At 33.6% G+C, this 20,490-nt stretch overlaps 1 protein-coding gene across 1 annotated transcript in view; it reads left to right on the forward strand.

The window, feature by feature from the left end:
- The first annotated feature begins 246 nt into the window (after nucleotides 1–246).
- The window catches only part of LOC132749651 (uncharacterized), a 35,245-nt gene continuing 15,001 nt past the window's right edge, over nucleotides 247–20,490 (forward strand). Inside the window, exons 1-12 of the mRNA XM_060739498.1 lie at nucleotides 247–371; nucleotides 1,586–1,657; nucleotides 8,839–9,000; nucleotides 9,607–9,725; nucleotides 10,519–10,768; nucleotides 14,207–14,296; nucleotides 14,840–14,998; nucleotides 15,420–15,644; nucleotides 16,270–16,440; nucleotides 16,978–17,253; nucleotides 18,994–19,204; nucleotides 20,204–20,343. Of these exons, the coding sequence (XP_060595481.1) occupies nucleotides 290–371; nucleotides 1,586–1,657; nucleotides 8,839–9,000; nucleotides 9,607–9,725; nucleotides 10,519–10,768; nucleotides 14,207–14,296; nucleotides 14,840–14,998; nucleotides 15,420–15,644; nucleotides 16,270–16,440; nucleotides 16,978–17,253; nucleotides 18,994–19,204; nucleotides 20,204–20,343 (1,957 nt within the window). The 5' untranslated portion in view covers nucleotides 247–289. The remainder of the gene's footprint in view (nucleotides 372–1,585; nucleotides 1,658–8,838; nucleotides 9,001–9,606; nucleotides 9,726–10,518; nucleotides 10,769–14,206; nucleotides 14,297–14,839; nucleotides 14,999–15,419; nucleotides 15,645–16,269; nucleotides 16,441–16,977; nucleotides 17,254–18,993; nucleotides 19,205–20,203; nucleotides 20,344–20,490) is intronic.

The following is a 20,490-nucleotide window of genomic DNA, read 5'->3' on the forward strand; positions in this document are numbered from 1 at the left end:
CTTATTATGCAAATGACGTCACGGCAAAATATGTGCACGGACGCACAATACTATTTCTAAGGAGTCGCAAAAGTGACAATGGCATGTGATAATATAGTGCCATTTATCACAGACATTCGGAATGCTGCTTTAATGCTATCTCAGGTAATCAATCGGAAAACAATTCTAAGCATTATTATTGGTTGCAAATTTTAAAATGGTTCAAACTCAGTCATGCAGTGCGGCATTGATTGCGGTCTACAGTTTTAAGAGTGGAACTGTCATATGAATAACGATTGATTATAAGGAAATGGTGAATGTTATGAAGATAAAAATGAACGGAAGAAAATATTTGAATATTGTCAATGTCATTACGTTTATGTTATTTAAAGGTAAGATTTTTTTTCCAGAGATTATCGTTTTTTTAGAAACTAACTGTAAATAAGTATTTTAGTACAGAAATGATTAATTTTCCCGACGCTTCAGTTAAGATAGTAATATTGAATCATCCGAAGAAGGAAAACAAAATATTGCAAGTGAGATGCGTTTATATATTTCGAAACGTTTATCTGAATCTTAACCCGAAGCGATTTCTTGAATACATATATATATGTGTTGATAGAAAAAAAAACTTGCATTTTATCTGGTTTTAATTATCTATTTTCATATAATAGCTCTTAAAATGGCTGCCTAAAACAAAATAGTTTTCTATAATATTTTCTTAAACTATATGTAGAGTTGTGTCGCCGCTTACAACAATTTGCAAATGGATAATTAATTATGTATAATTATATCACGGAGATAACAGTCGATTAACGATGTCATGAATTGTGTATATGATCAATTAGAGAAACACTGGTTACATAGCATCATTTACAAATTGCTTGCCTTAAAGGGACTCCCCTGGTTTTTTTTTGACATGATGAGACTGGAAATAATTTTTCGAAATTAATTTTCAATTTGTTGTATGTCTAGACTAACAGAATATGTGCAAAATTTCAAATAATTCACTTGCTCCTTTTTATCTTCGAAAAATGGCAAAAAAAAAGAGATGAAAACGCTTTTCACTAAAATCGGGCTTATAACAGCAAAACTACGATTTTCAATTTATTTCTAAGTATATTTTTTAATTATTTTTGGAAGTCTGTCTGTTTTAAGTGTCTAAACTGATCTTTGTAAGAAATTCAATTTTAAATCTTCTTAAGCCTTTGGACCTCAGTGGAGTTCCTTTAATTAACCATTACACTACTGACGGCCACATATTTTCCTTTGCTACGATTGCAGTGCAATAACATATTCAGTCAGTACAGATCTTTGAAATTAATTCTCGTAAATAAAGAATGGCTTATCCAAATTGAAAGATGGATAAGTAAATTTATGAGAATTTGCGAGGGAAAGAGTTAAGGATAATTTATCAGACGATTTATCGGTCCCTCTCCAGGGAACTTAATCAAAAATACAAAGGAGGTAATTAATTTTGAAACGAAAAAATTTTGTACACATCTTCCATTACATGTATGCAATGTTTTTGCTAGTTCTAAGAACCACAAGTCCCGTCTTTGTCATGATTTTGCTTAATTTTTACACTCTACTTCTTCATTTGCAGACATTGCTCTAGGTCTTGCGTGTAAAGATGACGAAAAAACTCAGGAATGTCAGAGTGTGGATATATGTTACGGTATGTGCAATAACTTTTTATGAAATATCTCAGTCAAGGTTTATGATGTTAATATACGGGAGAGTAGGACTGGAAGGTGATAATCTGTCCGGTAAATGAATAATTGGCCCGATGGCTTCTGTCCGAGGTTTATCAGTTTCCGGCCCGTCAAGGTTCCGTCACACCATGAAGTTCTTGTCAACGCTCTTTGAACGTTTCAACCATTCAATTTTGGAACGTTCTTGAATCTATAGCGTATGATAAATGTGCGTCTAACGAATAACTAGAGTGTGTTTAACGCACCAGAAGCGTGCAGCAGCGACCAAGTAACGTCTGAAACCTAACGTGCCACTGGCGCGGGGCTAACTATTTGTCAACTCCTGACGAGCGTTGTGAGCCCGTGACTAACGCGTGAATAACGAAAGAATAACATCTTGATGGCGTGTTATTTTTACGGCGAAACGGGTACAGAGCGCTGGAAATTTCATTGTAAATTCAGTTGTTCTTGTGAGTTTGAAAAGTCAGCATCATGACGCCAATAAAAAAAATGGGTGAGGGCTTTCCTACTAGCTACATTTTGTATTTCCAAATACTCGACGTCTTTATATTTATTATTCAGTCCAACAATGTCGTCTTCATCGGGGCCTTCTCTGCGGATGGATTTCCTAGATGTGTTCAGCTATGTATAAGTTCAGTACATCTACTTGATTTTTGACTTATGATTACTAGTATAGCCTAATAAATCTTTCAGGATATTCAATAGTAGGTGTTCTCTACGATAGCAAAAAATCAAATGAACATTTCAATTGACATATGTATAGACGTTCGTTAAACGGTCGAATGATGCTCAAAAGATGGACGCCAAATGGACGTTTGTTTACCTTTAGTCACGCGCTTTATGCACTTGAAAACCGTCCAGCGGTCGTTGACAGGTCGCCAGTGAGTCGCCAGTAAGTCGTTCACAGCAAAGCAAACGCTTAGTAACAACCAAGTAGCGATTCAGTAACGACTGATTAACGATAGCCGAACGTGTGCAACGCTCGGCGAAAGTTAGTAAAACGTTTCATGAACGTTCTTAACGTTCTTCAGCGTTTGAAATTTAAACGTTGAAGAACGCTGGTCTGAGTGAGAACTTTTGCGCATGTTCAAAACTTAATTTCCTTACCAGCGTTCTACGTCGGTTTACACAACGTTCTTCTGGCGCTATCCCAGCAACAATGGGCGCCTTCCAACGTTTCCTTAAATGTAATAGAACTCTGACAGGAACGTCATGGTGTGACGGCCATGTTTCTTAATGTATATAATACATGTACTCGTGCTGATACATTAAATATTGTTTCCAAAAACTTTAATATTCTGTCTTCTAGAGACCTCCGCCCCTGGTTCCCACCCTTAAACTAGTACAAAGGCCAGTAGAATCTAGTTCGCTCTGAATAAAACTGCTCTTTTTATTTTTCCATTTCAATGTTAAAAGCATTGGTAAGTCAGCGTATTAAAGGCAAGTATTGTGTTTTGTCGAATGGATGAACAATAACGCATATGATAAATGTTCCTTGTTTTTGTTTCCTCCGTATGGTGGCATATTTCTGCCACCAGATAACCTGATAATTAACTAGTTAATTAAGAGGTTAACTAGTTACGTAACTAGCTGACATGGCCGTATATAAGCTGTTCGGGTTATATTTCCAACACAGCCGTATATAAAAGTTTTATAACCTGTCAAAAAATTTTTATAACTAATATTTTAAACGGTGGTTTGTATAAATATCCAGAGCTGGTATTGCAACTGTTTATATACTATTTATAACAATTTATGAATTTATGATATAAAATACTTCATTCATTTGTAAAAAACTTGAAATGACTTCATAAAATAAAAGCAGCTGTGTACATATATTTTGTGAAGTCACGATTATAGTATGAAAAACTTTGTTATAAACGTGCAGTATTATAAAAAAGAAAACTATGGTGGCTGATTTGGAGCGTTTTGGGGCGTCGTGTTGGTGCTAGCGACATCAAGACAAAGCGCCAAACGGCGCGTTGTCAGACTTTCGACTTGTCATCCTGTCGCTAACGATGTACGCTAAGCGGCGCTTTGCCGTGCGGCGTGTTGTCGCGATGTCACATTGTCGCTCGGTTCAAATCGAAGGATTGGCTTATATGCCAAGCGACAGGGCGACATAGCGACAATGCGCCGCACGACAACGCACCGTTTAGCGTGCTTCCCTAGATACAGGACAACAAGGCGACAGCGCGACAACGCCTCGTTTGGCACTTTGTCGTGTTGTCGCTAGTATATTTTAAATTGTTAAATTCAAATTCACAACAGATCCCGAAGTACTATTACATTGGTTCGAGAACTGACAAAATATCTCAAACACGACAAAGGATTCACTGTAGTTCACTAAAGGAGTCTTTGAAACAGGACCTATACTTTCCATTATATCACAGTGACCCCTTACTTCACTTTTTGTGTCTTCATTCTGATCTCCTCTTTTTCCCTCTCTTCTGTTTGTATCTGTCTTTCTCTCATGTCGAGAAATTATCTAAATTTGTTATATGCATTGCATTTTACACATTTGACATGCACAGCTCTTCTTTATGATACTTTACAAGTTACTTCTTTCGTAGTAGGTATTTGTTATCTTCTTATAAATATATGGAAATACAGCTAACATATTCTGTATACATACATATATTCATAGTATTTTAAAGCAATTTTACCTAGCACTTACTTCCAGTCAACATCTCAATACCATATGTTTCCATTTTTAGTATTGTTCTCTTTTCCCCTTAGTTTTCTCTCTAGGATGAACACAACATTAAACGAGGATCTTATAAGATGCTGGACTTTGTTAATGTATATACCTGTACTTCTTTCTCTCTTGTTGGTGGCTGTTAAATTTCTATTTCTGTTATTAGAAATTACATGAACCAAATTAAGCGGCCAGCGCCAACAACGGAGAGAGTGTTTCGCACTCGCTTTATGTTTAGATTTCTCCTCTTACACCAGTTTTTATTTACATTCACTTACCTCAGCTATATTCCTCTTAGCATAAGATTGTGCATCTGTGATCATGACTTAATATTAAAAAGTATATCTTTGCCTCTTTCTCGTCGCAAACATCCACCTAGTATGAAACAATATTTCAACTTTGTCTTTTTGTTCAATATTCTCTGTTCAATCATTTTGCTTTTCTTGTCCGTTCAAACCTGGAACATTTGTACTATAATTCTTCTGTCGGGTGATGTTCATAAAAACCCAGGACCTGATTCCGATGTCCTTAGTACTTCATCAGTATCTTCTGTCTCCTCAGACAATGAATATATTGATCTTTCCCGGAACCTTTCGTTTGTCCATTACAACGTCCAAAGCATTGTTCAAAAACTTGACACCATCTACTCGGAACTCAAGGATTTTGATATCCTCTCATTTTCAGAAACATGGATCGGCCAACATATTCCATCGTCAGACCTGATGATATTAACAATCGAATCCTTCGTGAACTCTCACATGAACTCAGTGGCCCTCTAAGTTCTCTATTTAACTATTCCATTCAGGTTTCTCAAGTTCCAGACGTATGGAAAGAAGCAAATGTTTCACCTCTTTTCAACTCGGGTGATCCTTCTCTTGTTAATAATTACCGACCAATATCTCTCATAAGTACTGTCAACAAAGTCTTTGAAAGAATCGTATTTAAACACACATTTAATTTTCTGCGTGATAATAATATCATTACATCTCTTCAATCTGGTTTTGTTCCCGGAGACTCCACTGTCAACCAATTAACATACTTATATAATCTGTTTGCACAGGCCATTGATTATGGTAAAGAAGCCAGGGCTGTGTTTTGTGACATCAGTAAAGCGTTTGATCGGGTCTGGCACAAGGGACTTATTTATAAATTAAACTGTATCGGTATTTCTGGCCGTCTTTCCTCTTGGTTTTCTTCTTATCTTAAGGACAGAAGATTAAGTTTTTTTAATTAATATTCTTAAAATAATTTGTTCTTTGAAAATTGTTAACTTATTTGTTTGTTTTTTTATGTTTTCTTGATCTCTAGAAATTAACTTTTTTTTCTTCTTTTTTTATGATGAAATAAAGGAAAATATTAACTGATAAAAAAATTTCGAAAAGATTATCTTTACATTTAACAATAATTATTTTTTTACTTATTAAAAACATTACAAAATTGTTGAAGTAAATTATAACTTACCCGACTGCAGTATCCGAAAACTTTTTAAAAAGTGACAAGAAAATATATTGAGCGAATATTTCCGAATATTGTTTCCTAAGGCGTTTTTCTTTTAAAATAAAGTAATAAAAAGTCATTAGATAACATCTCTGACCGGACATCTCTGACCGGATATTACCTTAGGTGGTTTTTCTTTTAAAATAAAGTAATAAAAAGTCATTAGATAACATCTCTGACCGGACATCTCTAACCGGATATTACCTTAGGTGATTTTTCTTTTAAAATAAAGTAACAAAAGGTTGATGTATAACATCCTTACCTTAGGGGCAAAACAGATGTCAAGTTGGTTTTAGAAAGAGTTTGAAATGTTTGATATTTAATACTTTGTTTAATACTTTTTTTTAAATATTTTTTTATGTAAGAAAAGGAGGATATTTGTCGTATAGCTGGTTGCACAGGCTAATGAGTCATACACGCTATATTCAAAAAGAATGACAAGTCAACATGTGTATACATATATTAAGGTTTTTATTTCATAATGTGCACTATGGAACATGACTTTGATTTATGAATATTATAGTGCAGGATACATGCAGACTGAGCTTATGTCAAAATGATTTATACATGTAACTCTAAAACGTGTGTATTTATATGCATTATAAAATGTTCTTATGTCAGACAGGTTGTCATTATATATACTATTCACAAATGTCCAGCAAACAGTTCGGCTTTGGTATTCCACTCGTACACTGGTGTATTTATATTTGTATATTAAAAGTATGTAACATCCGTGAGTTCTTTCTCCGTTATACGACGACAAAGAGTTATTTTACCAGGTTGTAGATCTTCTCTTAACTCTATTGCGGCTGGTGTGCCACAAGGGTCAATTATTGGGCCTTTGTTGTTTCTTTGTTTATATTAACGATATTATTATCGACATCAATGCCAATATAAGACTTTTTGCCGACGACACTAACCTTTTTATTGTGGTCGAAGACCCCGTGACTGCTTCAGCTATCCTTAATTCAGATCTTGATAAGATTACATCTTGGGCCGAACAATGGTTGGTAAAATGTAATCCCATTAAAACAGAATCACTATTAATAACACGAAAAACAAACCAAAATGTAATCCATCCTACTATCTTTATGCATGGCACATAAATAAAAGAAGTACGCATTCATAAACACTTTGGAATTCCTTTCGCTCATGATTTAAGATGATCCACTCATATTGAATATATCACAAACAAAGCTTGGAAAAGAATAAATGTTATGAAAATATTAAAATTCCAACTTGATAGGAAATCATTAGAAATAATTTATCAATCTTTCATAAGACCGATTTTAGAATATGGAGATGTGCTTTTTGATAATTGTACGCAAAGTGATAAAAAGGACCTCGAACAAATTCAACAACAAGCCGCTAGAATAATTACTGGAACAACTAAGCTCGTATTAATCGATAAACTCATGAATGAAATTGGCTGGGAATCCCTAGAAAAAAGGAGATACAAACATAAACTTACTCTATTTTTTAAAATGAAAAACAACCTTACACCACATTATCTTTCTGATCTTGTCCCTCCGTCGATTGGCAGTGAGCACCGTTACCCTCTCAGGAACGCGGACGACATACAATATATCCGTACAAATACAGAATTTTACTATAAATCATTCTTACCTTCTGTTATTAGTGATTTCAACTCTCTTCCACCTCAAACACAAACTACTACAACGTAAACACCATTTAAGCGACTTCTTAATATTGATATGCCAAAAGTACCTGCCCATTTTCTATGCGGTGAGCGTAAATTACAAATTTTTCACACAAGATTATGTACTAACTGCAGCTCTCTTTCTGCCGATTTATTTGATAAGAACATTACCGACTCTCCTTTGTGTGAATGCGGTGCGAGAGAAAATGCTTATCACTACTTTCTGGAATGCCCTAAATATACTAACCTACGACCTGAATTAATAAGTACTATATCTCAATTTTGTAATCCTTCCATCAATGTCATTCTTACTGGTTGCACTACTTTACCTTATGATTCTAATGTATCAATCTTTAAATCAGTTCAAAAATATATCCGAGATACAAAACGATTTTAGCGTACTTAAACCAGAGATGTCTTAACATACTTGACATTTACTAGATTATGCATCTTAGTTCCTCGTTATTGTTCCATCATTGTTCATCCATTTCTTCCTTCCTTTTTCTAATATCTTTTTTTTCTTTAAATATTCAGTGTATATCTATTGTGCGTATCTGCTAATATACAGCTGTAAGATATTATTTTTCTTCTTCTTACTAAATTCTAAAACAAAAAACAAAAAAACTAAAATAGGTGTTTGTCTATTTGTACTTTTTTGTGAGTTGCTTTATTCTTCAATCATTTTTTTTCTTTTTTTTCTCCTTTTTACTGTTTGCTCTTACATATGTTACATTGCTAAATACTTAACTCGAATGTCTTTGAATACTTCAACTAACCGTTTTGTATGATAATGCCATGAACTGTGTTATTGTAAATTATTATAACTGGGAGAGGACATTCATAAGCTTTATAGCTTTCTGCCCAATCCCAAAATGTACTTTGTAAATATTGTTCACTTGTTGAATAAATATGTTTAAACCAAATATATGGAAGGAATTAAATCGTAATGTAGGCATAATGAACTGTAATTACAAAAATTATATTATGCTGTTACTAAAATAAATTGTTGAAATATTTTTACAGAGGAGAGTTTCATATAAGCTTTAAGCTTTCTACTCAACTCTGAATGCAATTTATGTTTTGAAATTTTGTTTGTTAACATTAAAGAAGAAATATATATCATTTAAACCAACCGGCTGCACCCCCACTCATTCTTTACGGCATACCGTGTCTCAAATTTCATAAGAATTTCAAAAGCCTACCTACACTTCTGGAATAAGGCGTGGTTTTGGACTGTATTGGCACCTTTTTCATGAATGTAATAGCTTGTAAATGTGCTCCTTTCACAGGAGGTTCGTCTGGGATTACAGCGGCAGACGTATTGTGTATTATGAACAACGACTGTGACGACACATACCGGATTGATGCATGTGACAAGTGCGAGAAAAACCCATCGCAATACGATTATGACTCGCAATATAAAGATTGTACAGGAAATTGTTATGAAACAGGTTAGTTTAGCTTAGAATGTTTGACATATCTATGGTGGCTGATTTGTGCCATTCGTGCTTTCGCCCCGCGACCCCGCCAAGCGAAAAGTCGAGAATAAACAAGTTAAAATGGCGGGGTCGCGGAGCGAAAACACGCTAATTAGCGGGGGCGCGCGGCAAAGTTTAATAAATAAAATTTCGCCACGCGATGCGCGGAGCGAAAATTATGAAATAAAACGGCGGGGAGCGGGGCGAAGTTAAATGAAATAAATCTTCGCGTCTCCGCTAATTAGCGTGTTTTTTGTCCCGCTACCCTGCCATGCGAAAAGTCCAAAATTAACAACTTAAAATGGGTGGGACGCGGTGCGAAAACACGAATGGCACAAAGCAGCCACCATACATATCAACATTTTGATGTAATTTATAATGTTATGTTAAGGTTATAAATAAACTGTGTATGGAAACAATTATATAGGTCGCTGGGCTGCCAACTTCACTCAACTATTAGTACAAACTCTCTATCACCCGTTTGGTAAATATAACATTACTTATTTCTTATGTTAAACCTATATCTACGAGTTTCTGTTTGTATCATTTATCTTCTTATTATTTCTTTAAATACAATAGATAAAATGAGCGAAATGAAAAAAGTGGACAAATGTGGGGTTTGTGATGGCACGGACAGCACGTGTAATCCTTCTGTGACGAGTCTAGACATTACCGTGATTCCCAGCAATACAAATATCGTAAGAAAATTATTATTTTTATACTATACGTCTCGTGACTTCGCCTCGGTATATGCACCAAAAGGTAATTCGTAATATCATTAGGTGATATGACTTTTTTACCCTCACGTGGGTCTCACCACAGACACATGGAGTGTGGAGCTCAAAACGCCTTTTAAATCCAAATAAAATGCATATTTGTTAATCCCAGCACAAGTACTTATCATATTTAAAGCCGTCTTGAATTATAGATGTTTTGAGCTTCACACCGCCAAGTGTCTGTGGGTTTTACGAGAGACAGACTATAAGAAGTTTTTACTGACTTCCGGTGTACAAATCGGAATATCCAGCTGGGGAGTAACCACGAAGTTACTTCTAAACAGGTACCAGAGAGCAGTGTTTACATACTATTGTTATTTATAGATTTAATTTTACTAATTTTTACAGAATTATTTTTCATTTTAAAAAAAATGATTGATGTCATGCTTTAATCATAAGAAAATCGACGTAATGTGGCAAAAATTTGTTAAAGCATTCAAGAATAATTGTATTTCACTCGTGAACTTTATATGTTATATTTCACTCGTGAACACAGTCTGTGTTATTTCAGTGAACATCATCTGTCATGCTTTCACTCCTTCAACTGCCACTCATGAAAATATGGCTCTGGTATTTGATATGTCAAATATATTAACTTTACAAATTTAAACAGAATCGCAAGTGTAGTTTAGGAAGAAATATCTTTCGTCGTTTACATTTTCATTTCCTGTTTCGTTAGAAGGCTACGTTATCATATTCTCTCTATATAAAATAGTCGGTCAATATAACCGGACAAGCAATGATGACGGCAAATATCCAAATACTGCTCCTCGAAGTTGTCATAACTAAAAGTAAGCGAGAAGCGCCTAATTATATAGAATATCAACACACTGAAAGTGACAATGCAGCATCTGGTCATAGAATAGTAAAAAGAGCGACTGAAAAAACTGTCATACGTACTCTAAATATTGTCAAAGTCTACACGGACACATCATCTGAGATAAGACTGGATGATATTGAGGCAGGTATGTAAAGTGAAGAATTGTTCTAAAGAGTTCTTAGATAATAACAAATAACAATGCAAGTTTCTTAAGAAGTTTCATTATATTGTCATATTTATCATGTGTAATACCTCTTTCAATGTCTGTATCTATGTAAATTCAAAACGAAATGTATCAAAATGTAGCAAACCAAAATATCACATGAAATCAATTACCAATCAAATAACCGTTTAATTCAAACGTATGGGTAAAATCAAACTTTATCTCTCAAAGAAAGGAATACTTTCGAGCACTTTACAATTGTCATTTAATTTATGTGCAATCTGCAACACTACATGAGATTTCCAACAATTAGGAAGAAGAATTGACATTTTAAGAGACTTTTGTTACCTTAAGGACAATAAAATAGGATATGGATTTTTTATCCTGAAAATGAAAATAACGCTAGATGGAGTAAAATGTGCATTTGAAATAGATATTTATGACTATGAAAATGAAAACGAGGTTAAGAGGGATAAAATATATGCATTTGATATGGGTTGCTGGACTCTGGAAATGGAAACGAGGCTGAATTGGTAAGATTAGGTCCTATAATGTATATATTAGAACATCACGTGGTTCAAATGATGGAACTCCATTGGTTATATTTTGTATGGTGTGAAATAGATAAACTATTGAACATACACAGATTATCATAAATGATGATACTGATGATGGGGATGATAATGATAATAATAATAATATAAACAACATGAAAAAAAAACACACTTTCTAATAGTTATATTATAATTGACACATGTTGTACACAAGTCATGTTTTCAATTTTACTTTCAAAAATGTTGAACACAGTTATATAAAACCTTTTAAAACATGCATTTATAATTCAAACGGTTATTTAACTCGAAGAGATAGCCAATAATAACTACTTTGTTCATTCTGAAGTAAACATTTGAGCAAGTAATGCAGTCTCAAACGTCAACTTCTACTATAAGTCAAACCTTAGTAATGTATCTTTTAAACGTTTCATATAATTGACTGCCGTTTGTCACAAGGGATATATTTCAAAACTATATGTATTCTTTCTCGCCTGAGCACTAAGTTCGATCAATAACTTAGAATCAATCAAACACACGATGTTGCTTGCCTTCAGTGATTATAAAAGAAGTTAAAAATGGTAAAATAACTCATATAGAATATGAACTATGAATAAACTATTAGCTCTACTCTACATTCAGTCAAGCCTAAAACAGATTATATCTATTCAAAGTCGATTGTAAATGCATACCATGGTTTTATGTCTTTTCTATGACCGGGTTAATGACCAGCTGATCCTTATTTGACCATAAGTCACCAAATCTATTTGTCAATTTGTTGAGCGAAGCAAACAACCATTCTTGTTTAAAGAACGCCAAAGTCATTCATTTAAGATTTTAACCTGTTAAAGGGACTCCGATGAGGTGCCTTTTGATGAAATATTTGCTCGAGATTATTGTTCCATTTGATGTAGGTCTAGTGCCAATAGCACGTGTGCAACATTTCATATCATTTTCTCACGCCTTTTTACCAGAATTATCATTCTAATTTAAAAAAAAAAGCTCAATACTGGAAAGCGTTGTATTTTTTTTTTACTCAAACCGGGCTAAGAAAAGCACAACAATACGATTTCCAGTTTATTTCTGAGTATAATTCTATGTAATTATGTTTTTATCTTTCTGCCATACGAGACCTGATCTATGTAAGAAGTTCAAATTTAATGATTTTAGTATTTTGGACCTCAGTGGAGTTGTTTTGCTCATCATTTTAGAATATCATAATGTTAAAAATAACGTTTAATTGAGGATTCACCATAAACGCTGTGTTAAAAACATCACTATCAAATCGGCCTTTGCAAATATTCATTGTTCACTGTATAGCCAAATTTATAGTAGAATTTATTTTGAAAAGGAAAACTTAAAAACAGTACTTTAACCATGAAATATTATGAAACGCTGTAAATACACGTCTGTGGATGTTTAGCAGAACATATATAGCGAACCAGGCGGTCCTGAGCTAGATATTGCACAAAGGAGTGTTGCGTTGTAAATCTTTATACAAAATAAAGATATTTCAATATATATTGTCATTTTTTTGTCTGTACATGCTACGGGCACTGTCGAGGATCTGTCGATGTTTTATATGTTCTGTTCACCGACCATTTAATCAGTATGCAATTGATATGTTAATATATATAAAACCGGGAAATATTACATTTTTACTCCAAGTTTAACTATTTAAAATGTTATTCTGACAAATGTCAGATCAGACTATTATTTCTTTCCTCTTGTAGAAAGTGGATCATTCTGAAGCGCATCCTTATTCTCTGTTTTATACACAAAATGTTTATTTGCAAGAATAAAAAATCATATTTTGGTAATATCTGACCTTGTTATTTAAAATATTACGTATTTTAGTAAATACGGACATCATACAAATTTCCAGTATATATTACGAGTGTACGGATCACGGTATATAAGGCATATAGGTATTGCATGATACACGGTCCCGTACATCTAAGTATTCAAATTTCACTTATTTTTGCCTATCTGTAATATTCGGAATTCATCTGTAATATTCGGAATTCCGTACCCTTTATTGTATCCATATATTTTATGCAGTGGTCATAATGAAATAAAATTCCGTTTACAGCAGGATTTTGACACAGGGCCAACGTTTCAATGAACGTCCCGTGATAGTGTGACTTTATCCAAAGGGGTGGGGGAAATAAAATCACGTGTACCGAAAAAATTGAGTCGGTGACCCCCTATATTTTTAGTCATTTAGACTGAGTATACATTTGAAAGGACGTTTAAAGAGAAAAAAATAAAAAAAAATATTTCAGGAATTTTTAGATAAGCCGCTTTAATGCCGAAAAATGCGGCTAAACTGAACGTCAAATTTTACACAAAATTGACAATTTTCTTTTCATTTTTTAAACATTTTTCGGCGTTAAACAAGAAATTTTATATCAGCTTAAAGGAAAAAAAATAATTTCTGTCGAATTCTGTAGAATTTAAGATATTTTGTACGTCAATGGCGTTGAAATACCCGTAACAGTTGCCAAGGATACGCGACGACGTCATGTTCAAAAACGAGCTTTGATGGTCAACTTTGACGCCGTGTGCACAAAAATTGGGTGAAACTATTGAAATAAAATCAACGGAACCTAATTAGAAATATGGTCAACTTTTTACATGCCAATTTTAATTACGCTACTCGAAAGTTCGCAGTGTCGCGTTCTACCTTAATTAATATCGTTAAGTAATTTGTTGCTGATACCAGTTCTTAAGATTCATAAATGTTAAGTGCCAAAATGCATGTTTGTACCTATGTTTTAATTACCCACTATGTTTATTTTTCATTTAATTGCATTAGACCCTTGTGAAAGAAGAATTATACTATATATTATTCCTTTTTATGTAATAGGTACATATGAGATAGGGGCACGAACGGGTGAAAAAGGTGACGAGTACATTTCTCACACTGGACCACCATTAATTGTTTATAATGAAAATGGTAGGAAAGTTAACATTTTACTTTAACTTAAAATATACTTATATATAAGACAGTCTGCGGTAATAACTTGTACCTTTCAAGTATAATTTTATCAAATAATGCGGATTTTTATTTTAGCCGCGCCATGACAAAACCAACATAATGGGTTTGCGACCAGCATGGATCCAGACCAGCCTGCGCATCCGCGCAGTCTGATCAGGATCCATGCTGTTCGCTTACAAACCGTATAACAAGTAGAGAAACTGATAGCGAACAGCATGGATCCTGATCAGACTGCGCGGATGCGCAGGCTGGTCTGGATCCATGCTGGTCGCAAACCCATTATGTTGGTTTTGTCATGACACGGCTCATATATAAAACAAAAAACACAGTCCACAATCCATGACTTAACTTATTTAATTATTTGCAAATAATTAAATAAGTTAACTCATGGACTGTGTTTTTTGTTTTATTTATATGTGACGTTTTTCCGGCACTTATTTTTCATATATTATATTGTAGAACATTCATAATTCAAAATCAAAATATATTCAATGTTTTCAGATTTTACAGTTCCCAGCATCTCTCCAACTGAACAGGATCTAGATGGAACAACCAAAATTAAAGTAACATTAAAACTAAAAAGGTCTAGGTCTGTCGTCGGGCTTTACGGAGGACTTGAAAAGATATTTGATATTGCTCAGTCATTTACATGTTTCTACAGTACGTTCACATCCAAGACTCCCGAACAATTCTTTTCACTGTTGAATGGTTTCTTTACAAAATATAAATATCTGATTATACATTGGTATTTTTTATTTGCATGTATTTTAACTATCGATAATATCATTAAGGTATAAGACAACCATTTGGCATACTTTTGTTAACAATTTACTACTAGAAATTAGCTTCATTTTGTACAATGTTTACAGAAATCGTAGTTTATTCACTTTTCCTCCTAGCAAAGTAAGACATAATGTTTAGTTCATATGTCATTAGTATATAGGCTGTGATTATGAATAAACTTAAGAAAAAATAAAATGTTTCTTTTTATATCAGATACTTTAATAATCATATTCTTATCTGTTACAAATTTGTATTCTTGTATACAGTACAATAATGATTTGAATGTTTTTTGTTCTAGGTTCGGCAAGTGCAGTTATTGTATCAGAAGCACTCTCTTCTGCTGTTGGTACATACACATCCGCTGACAGAACGCTAGAATGTGAAATAAACGTACCAGATGTTTCTAAAGCCGTCTGGGTGTGTCCGTCTTTCAACACGATCCACTTACTACAGTGTCAAAGCATTGCATTTTACTTACTCGCCCCAAAGCCTGTCGGAAATAACCTAACTTTTACGGATTCAGGTATTAAAAAATGCATGTTGAATTGTTCTTAATTTCCCGATCTTTATTGATATTAAGAGTGTAATACACACGTAAAGAAATTAAACATCAGTAATATAAATTTTAAAATTGTGTTTTTTTTGGCAGTGACATAAGAAATCCTTTTGTAGGTGAAACATTGTATATTTTAATTCTTACATAGATATTTACAATGTGACATGAAACAATTTACGTTCAATTATCTGTTTTTACACAGAAAAGTCTAACCACATGCAGCTGGATTAAGTTAACGCATTTGAAAACGAAGAACAATTTTTAAATAAACCCACTTACCGTTCTATTCTGATGAATCAGGCGTATAAATAAACCCACATACCGTTCTATTCTGATGAATCAGGCGTATTAATGTTGAAACAAGTCGGAATTTACTGTACATTTCAGTCTTAGTTTTTTTTGTGTGACAGTGATTTATGTATGTGACACGACTCATGTTTGAACATTTCGACTTACACATATATATGTTTCGTACCACGATTAAATTACACTTTACAGTTCTTATCTGAAGTATTTACACTCAAATATGTTGTTTCTGTAATCTATATGCCTCGCTCACTTTCAGTACTTTCGGTGCTTTGATTTGTTTAAGGTCGACGTTTGTACGTAGATTTTGACATGGCTGTAGAATCAAGTGTAAATGCACCTTGTTCATCATATTTCACTGACGTAAGTACGCTTGGAGTAGAGCCTAAATGTTACTTTGACGATGATGGTGATCAGTTGTCAATATTGCTTGGTGATAGCAGCACGGCAAACCCAGGTGCGGTTATTATTCTAGTCTTACCTCTTAATATACATCCAGTCCACTGATACGCTTGTATCAAATTTATACATGTACACTTATTCAATACCTACACAAAAATCATATTTTAAAATATATTCATCGAATAAGAATTTGGTCAACACATGGTGGTTATACAGTATCCCTGATAATTCATTCCATTTTGTTGAGCTACGTTTAATGTTTTTTTCCTATTGAGGATTAGTATATTTTATCTGATGGGGACAACATTTAAGGGACATGGAAGGTTCGAGTCTCCCCAATGTTTGAAAGCATCAGTTCATTTCAAATATTATTCTTTTAACCATGTTAAGGTTAAGAATCTAAAATTTGATTTCAGTTTTTCGGGAATAAGAAAATTGGACGTTAACTATTGAAAGTATATTCTTTTTGCCATAAATAAATAGACAAATTCCAACTGAATATGAAAAAAATTATTCCTGTAATATAGTACGAATTTTTAACAAATGTCGTTTTTCTATTAACCAATTTTCGCGTGTTCCTATTTTGAAACAGGTGATACTTTAGAACTTAAGGCCGGCCTTAAAGCACGTGTAGGGGAATTCAGACGGGAATCATTGGCTGTGACGTTGACACTTCTAGTATCACCGTCCCCTTCGTCATCGTCTGGTGATGAAATTGAGAAAATTGAGATTGCAAAAGTAGGTTTTTGGCCGGAGAAATTGTCAGCATCAGCGGAAAGTCCAATTAGTTTGGAAATAGAAATAGTTAACTTACCAGGCGGCAGACCACAGAAATCTATAGTTTGGTCTGTTAATGAGGAACCTATAGGTAAGGTGACAAATGTTATTATTATAGCATGATAAATAATTTTATCTCACACCCGTGCCGATTTTGCGACTCCGTAAAAACGGTTTTGCACGGCCGTGCATATATTTTGACGTGACGTCATTTACGTTTTATAATACTGCACGTTTGTAACGTCGCTTTTCATTGGATAATCGTGACGTTTATATAGTTTTTTATAATACTGCACGTTTGTAACGTCGCTTTTCATTGGATAATCGTGACGTTTATATAGTTTTATATACACGGCTGCTGTCGATTTATAGAGAAATCTCGCTTTATTCCTCTAAAAATGATGCTTGCTGTATTATAAATTCGTTATAAAGATTGTTGACATGTTATATGGCCGTATATAAACGGCTGTTTGCAATATAACCCTCGCCTAGCGGCTCGGGTTATATTTACAAACAGCCGTTTATATAGGGCCATATAGCCTGTCAACAATTTTTATAACTAATAATATACACGGCTACTGTCGATATATGAAGAAATCTTACTTTTTTCACTAAAAAATGTGCGTGCTGTATTATAAATTCGTTGTAAAGATTGTTGAAAGGTTATATGGCCGTATATAAACGGCTATTTGCAATATAAATATATTTACAAATAGCCGTTTATATAGGGCCATATAACCTGTCAACAATCTTCATAACTAATAATATAAATATAGCGTAAGACGCGCTAAATGTAAGCGTTATACTATAGGCGCGTCAATGGAAAATGTTTCTTTATCACTTCAAACGGTCTTTATTTTATGTATGTGATAAATAGAATATTAAATTCGTGTAAGTTCATTACTAAATTTATTGAACTCGTAGAATAAAAATATATTATTCTCGCCAGAGGCTCGCATAATATAATTTTATTCAACTCGTTCAATAAATTCAGTATTAAACTTACACTCATTCAATATCCTCTATTTCTCATTATAATTATATTATTATTGTTGTAATTAGTAAACTTAATATTAATATCTTTATGTATAAATTTATTAAGAGAGGTTATAGTTCTGTAGAACAGTAAATTGGACAGTTTCTATGCCACAAATACGCTCGCTATAATTGAATTCATTCATATTCACTTACATCAACTACATCATACTTCAAAATTAAGGCTATGAACATTGTTTTATTTGGAATTTAACTAAATCTGCAGCCTTGTAAACGATGCTTTTTAAACCAATCTATTGGACAATTATATAACCTTGACATAGAATATAGAATTCAAAATCAAATGCAGTTTTAATACGTGTAAAACGTGTAACAATACGTAAATTAATTGTTATTTTGAGAATTAAAATGTCTTATGTTACAGATGAAACAATTCGACATGCATCTCGTATATTTGCTTAGATAGTTATACTAGTAAGTTGACAAATCATTAGCTTTTGATGATCAGGTCATGTCATCGATACGAAATTGACGAAAGGGGCCGACGTTATACGAAATTATAATGTATTATATGAGCCGTGTCATGACAAAATCAAATTAATGGTTTGCGACCAGCATGTGATCTCAGACCAGTCTGCTGCATTCCGTTGCAGTTCTGACAGATCATGCTGTTTCGCTTACCAAAGTTATACAATAGGAACTGATACAGTCGAACAGCATGGATCCTGATCAGACTGCGCGGATGCGCAGGCTAGTCTGGATCCATGCTGGTCGCAAACGCATTACGTTGGTTTTGTCGTGACGCGGCTCATATATATTTACCTCTGTTACACAGAAGCTGCTAAAGATAAGTTTGTCCTCGTACTTGACATCACAGAGAATAGAGAGTATGACATCACAGTTACAGTCACAGATTTTCTAGGTGGTACAGATGTCATTCAGCATACGCTAGTGAAAACAAATGATAATTTACCGAATGTTGATTTCTCCTCGAGCGGTATATATCAGGGATTTGGGACCAAGTACCTTATATTTCCAAATACAATGTACGTTGCCTTTTCGTACTTTAAACACGCAATTTGCTGAATGTGTTTACCTTTATTTAAATAAAACAGTCTATTCGAATTTTAAGTGTTTTTTTTTTATATCAAAATACGAAAGTTTAGTTTCCCACAGTATAGACCCTGGTCAGATTACACGAAAGTTAGGCTTGCCTCGCTCTGTAGTTGTGGGAAAGGCTATCACTTTCGATTGCTGAAGCTTAAGGGTTAATTTTAGAAAATAGCACTGTTTAAAAGTATAAAAAGAGAACCTGATTTACAGGATATGGTTTAGGTGATGAGTTTTGAGAAGGACCTAATTAAAAGTTTCAGAATTTGCATTTAATAACATGTGTTGTACGTAAAGAGACGTAAAATCTGGCGTTTCAGCGAACAATTTAAAAAATACCTTAAATTCAGTAATGTTATTTAAACTTATTTTTCTACTGTATGCCCTAACAGTATACCAACATGTCAACTAGCGTTTTGTTTAGTTTTTACTTGCCATGAAATTTGGCTAACAACAGTATGAGTTGATTTAGAAATGCAGAAGTCAGTCATTTAATGTAAACAATTATTCCTTAGAATAAATATACATATATTACAGTTTACAATATAGACCTTTTTACAGTACGATTTTCCATCCAACGTATGTTGCATTTCGCGCATGCGTTTCATTATGTTCTTGCGTAGAAAAAATAGAAAATTAAGATAAAAAATCCAAATATTTTTAGTAATGCAATGTCATATGTACACATTCACAGGACGCATGTTTGATATCTAAATATATATATAATTATTATGTTTACTTTCATGTCATTGTATTTTTCATGTCATTATATATGTATGCTTGTATATATGTTAATCACGAGAAACTTGTAATTTAAGTGAAATAAACGTTCTTCTTCTTCTTCTTCTTCTTCTTCTTCTTCTAAAACGTTTTGTACATGCTAAAGGACAACTAATTATACGTTTACCTTAAGTTTGTTATATATTCATTTTCAGTTTTACAATCTCTACGAAATTGATATACCCTGAAGGCACTACCTCAGACGACTATAAGTTCCAGTGGACAAGGAATGGTGTTCATGTACCAGGACAATTTATATATAGGTCAACTGCTGATGAAACAACCATTGAAATGTGTAAGTATGACACTGTAAGAAAATATGTACCCCCTTGTCAGATGCTGGTTTGACTCGATGGCATTACAGCGGATTATGTTTAAAAATCTGAGTCGTGTCACGACAAAACCAACATAATGTGTTTGCGACCTGCATGGATCTAGACCA

The sequence above is a fragment of the Ruditapes philippinarum genome, unplaced genomic scaffold (genome assembly GCF_026571515.1).
Source record: "Ruditapes philippinarum isolate M1 unplaced genomic scaffold, ASM2657151v2 ctg4490_1_1_1_1, whole genome shotgun sequence".
Classification (NCBI taxonomy): domain Eukaryota; kingdom Metazoa; phylum Mollusca; class Bivalvia; order Venerida; family Veneridae; genus Ruditapes; species Ruditapes philippinarum.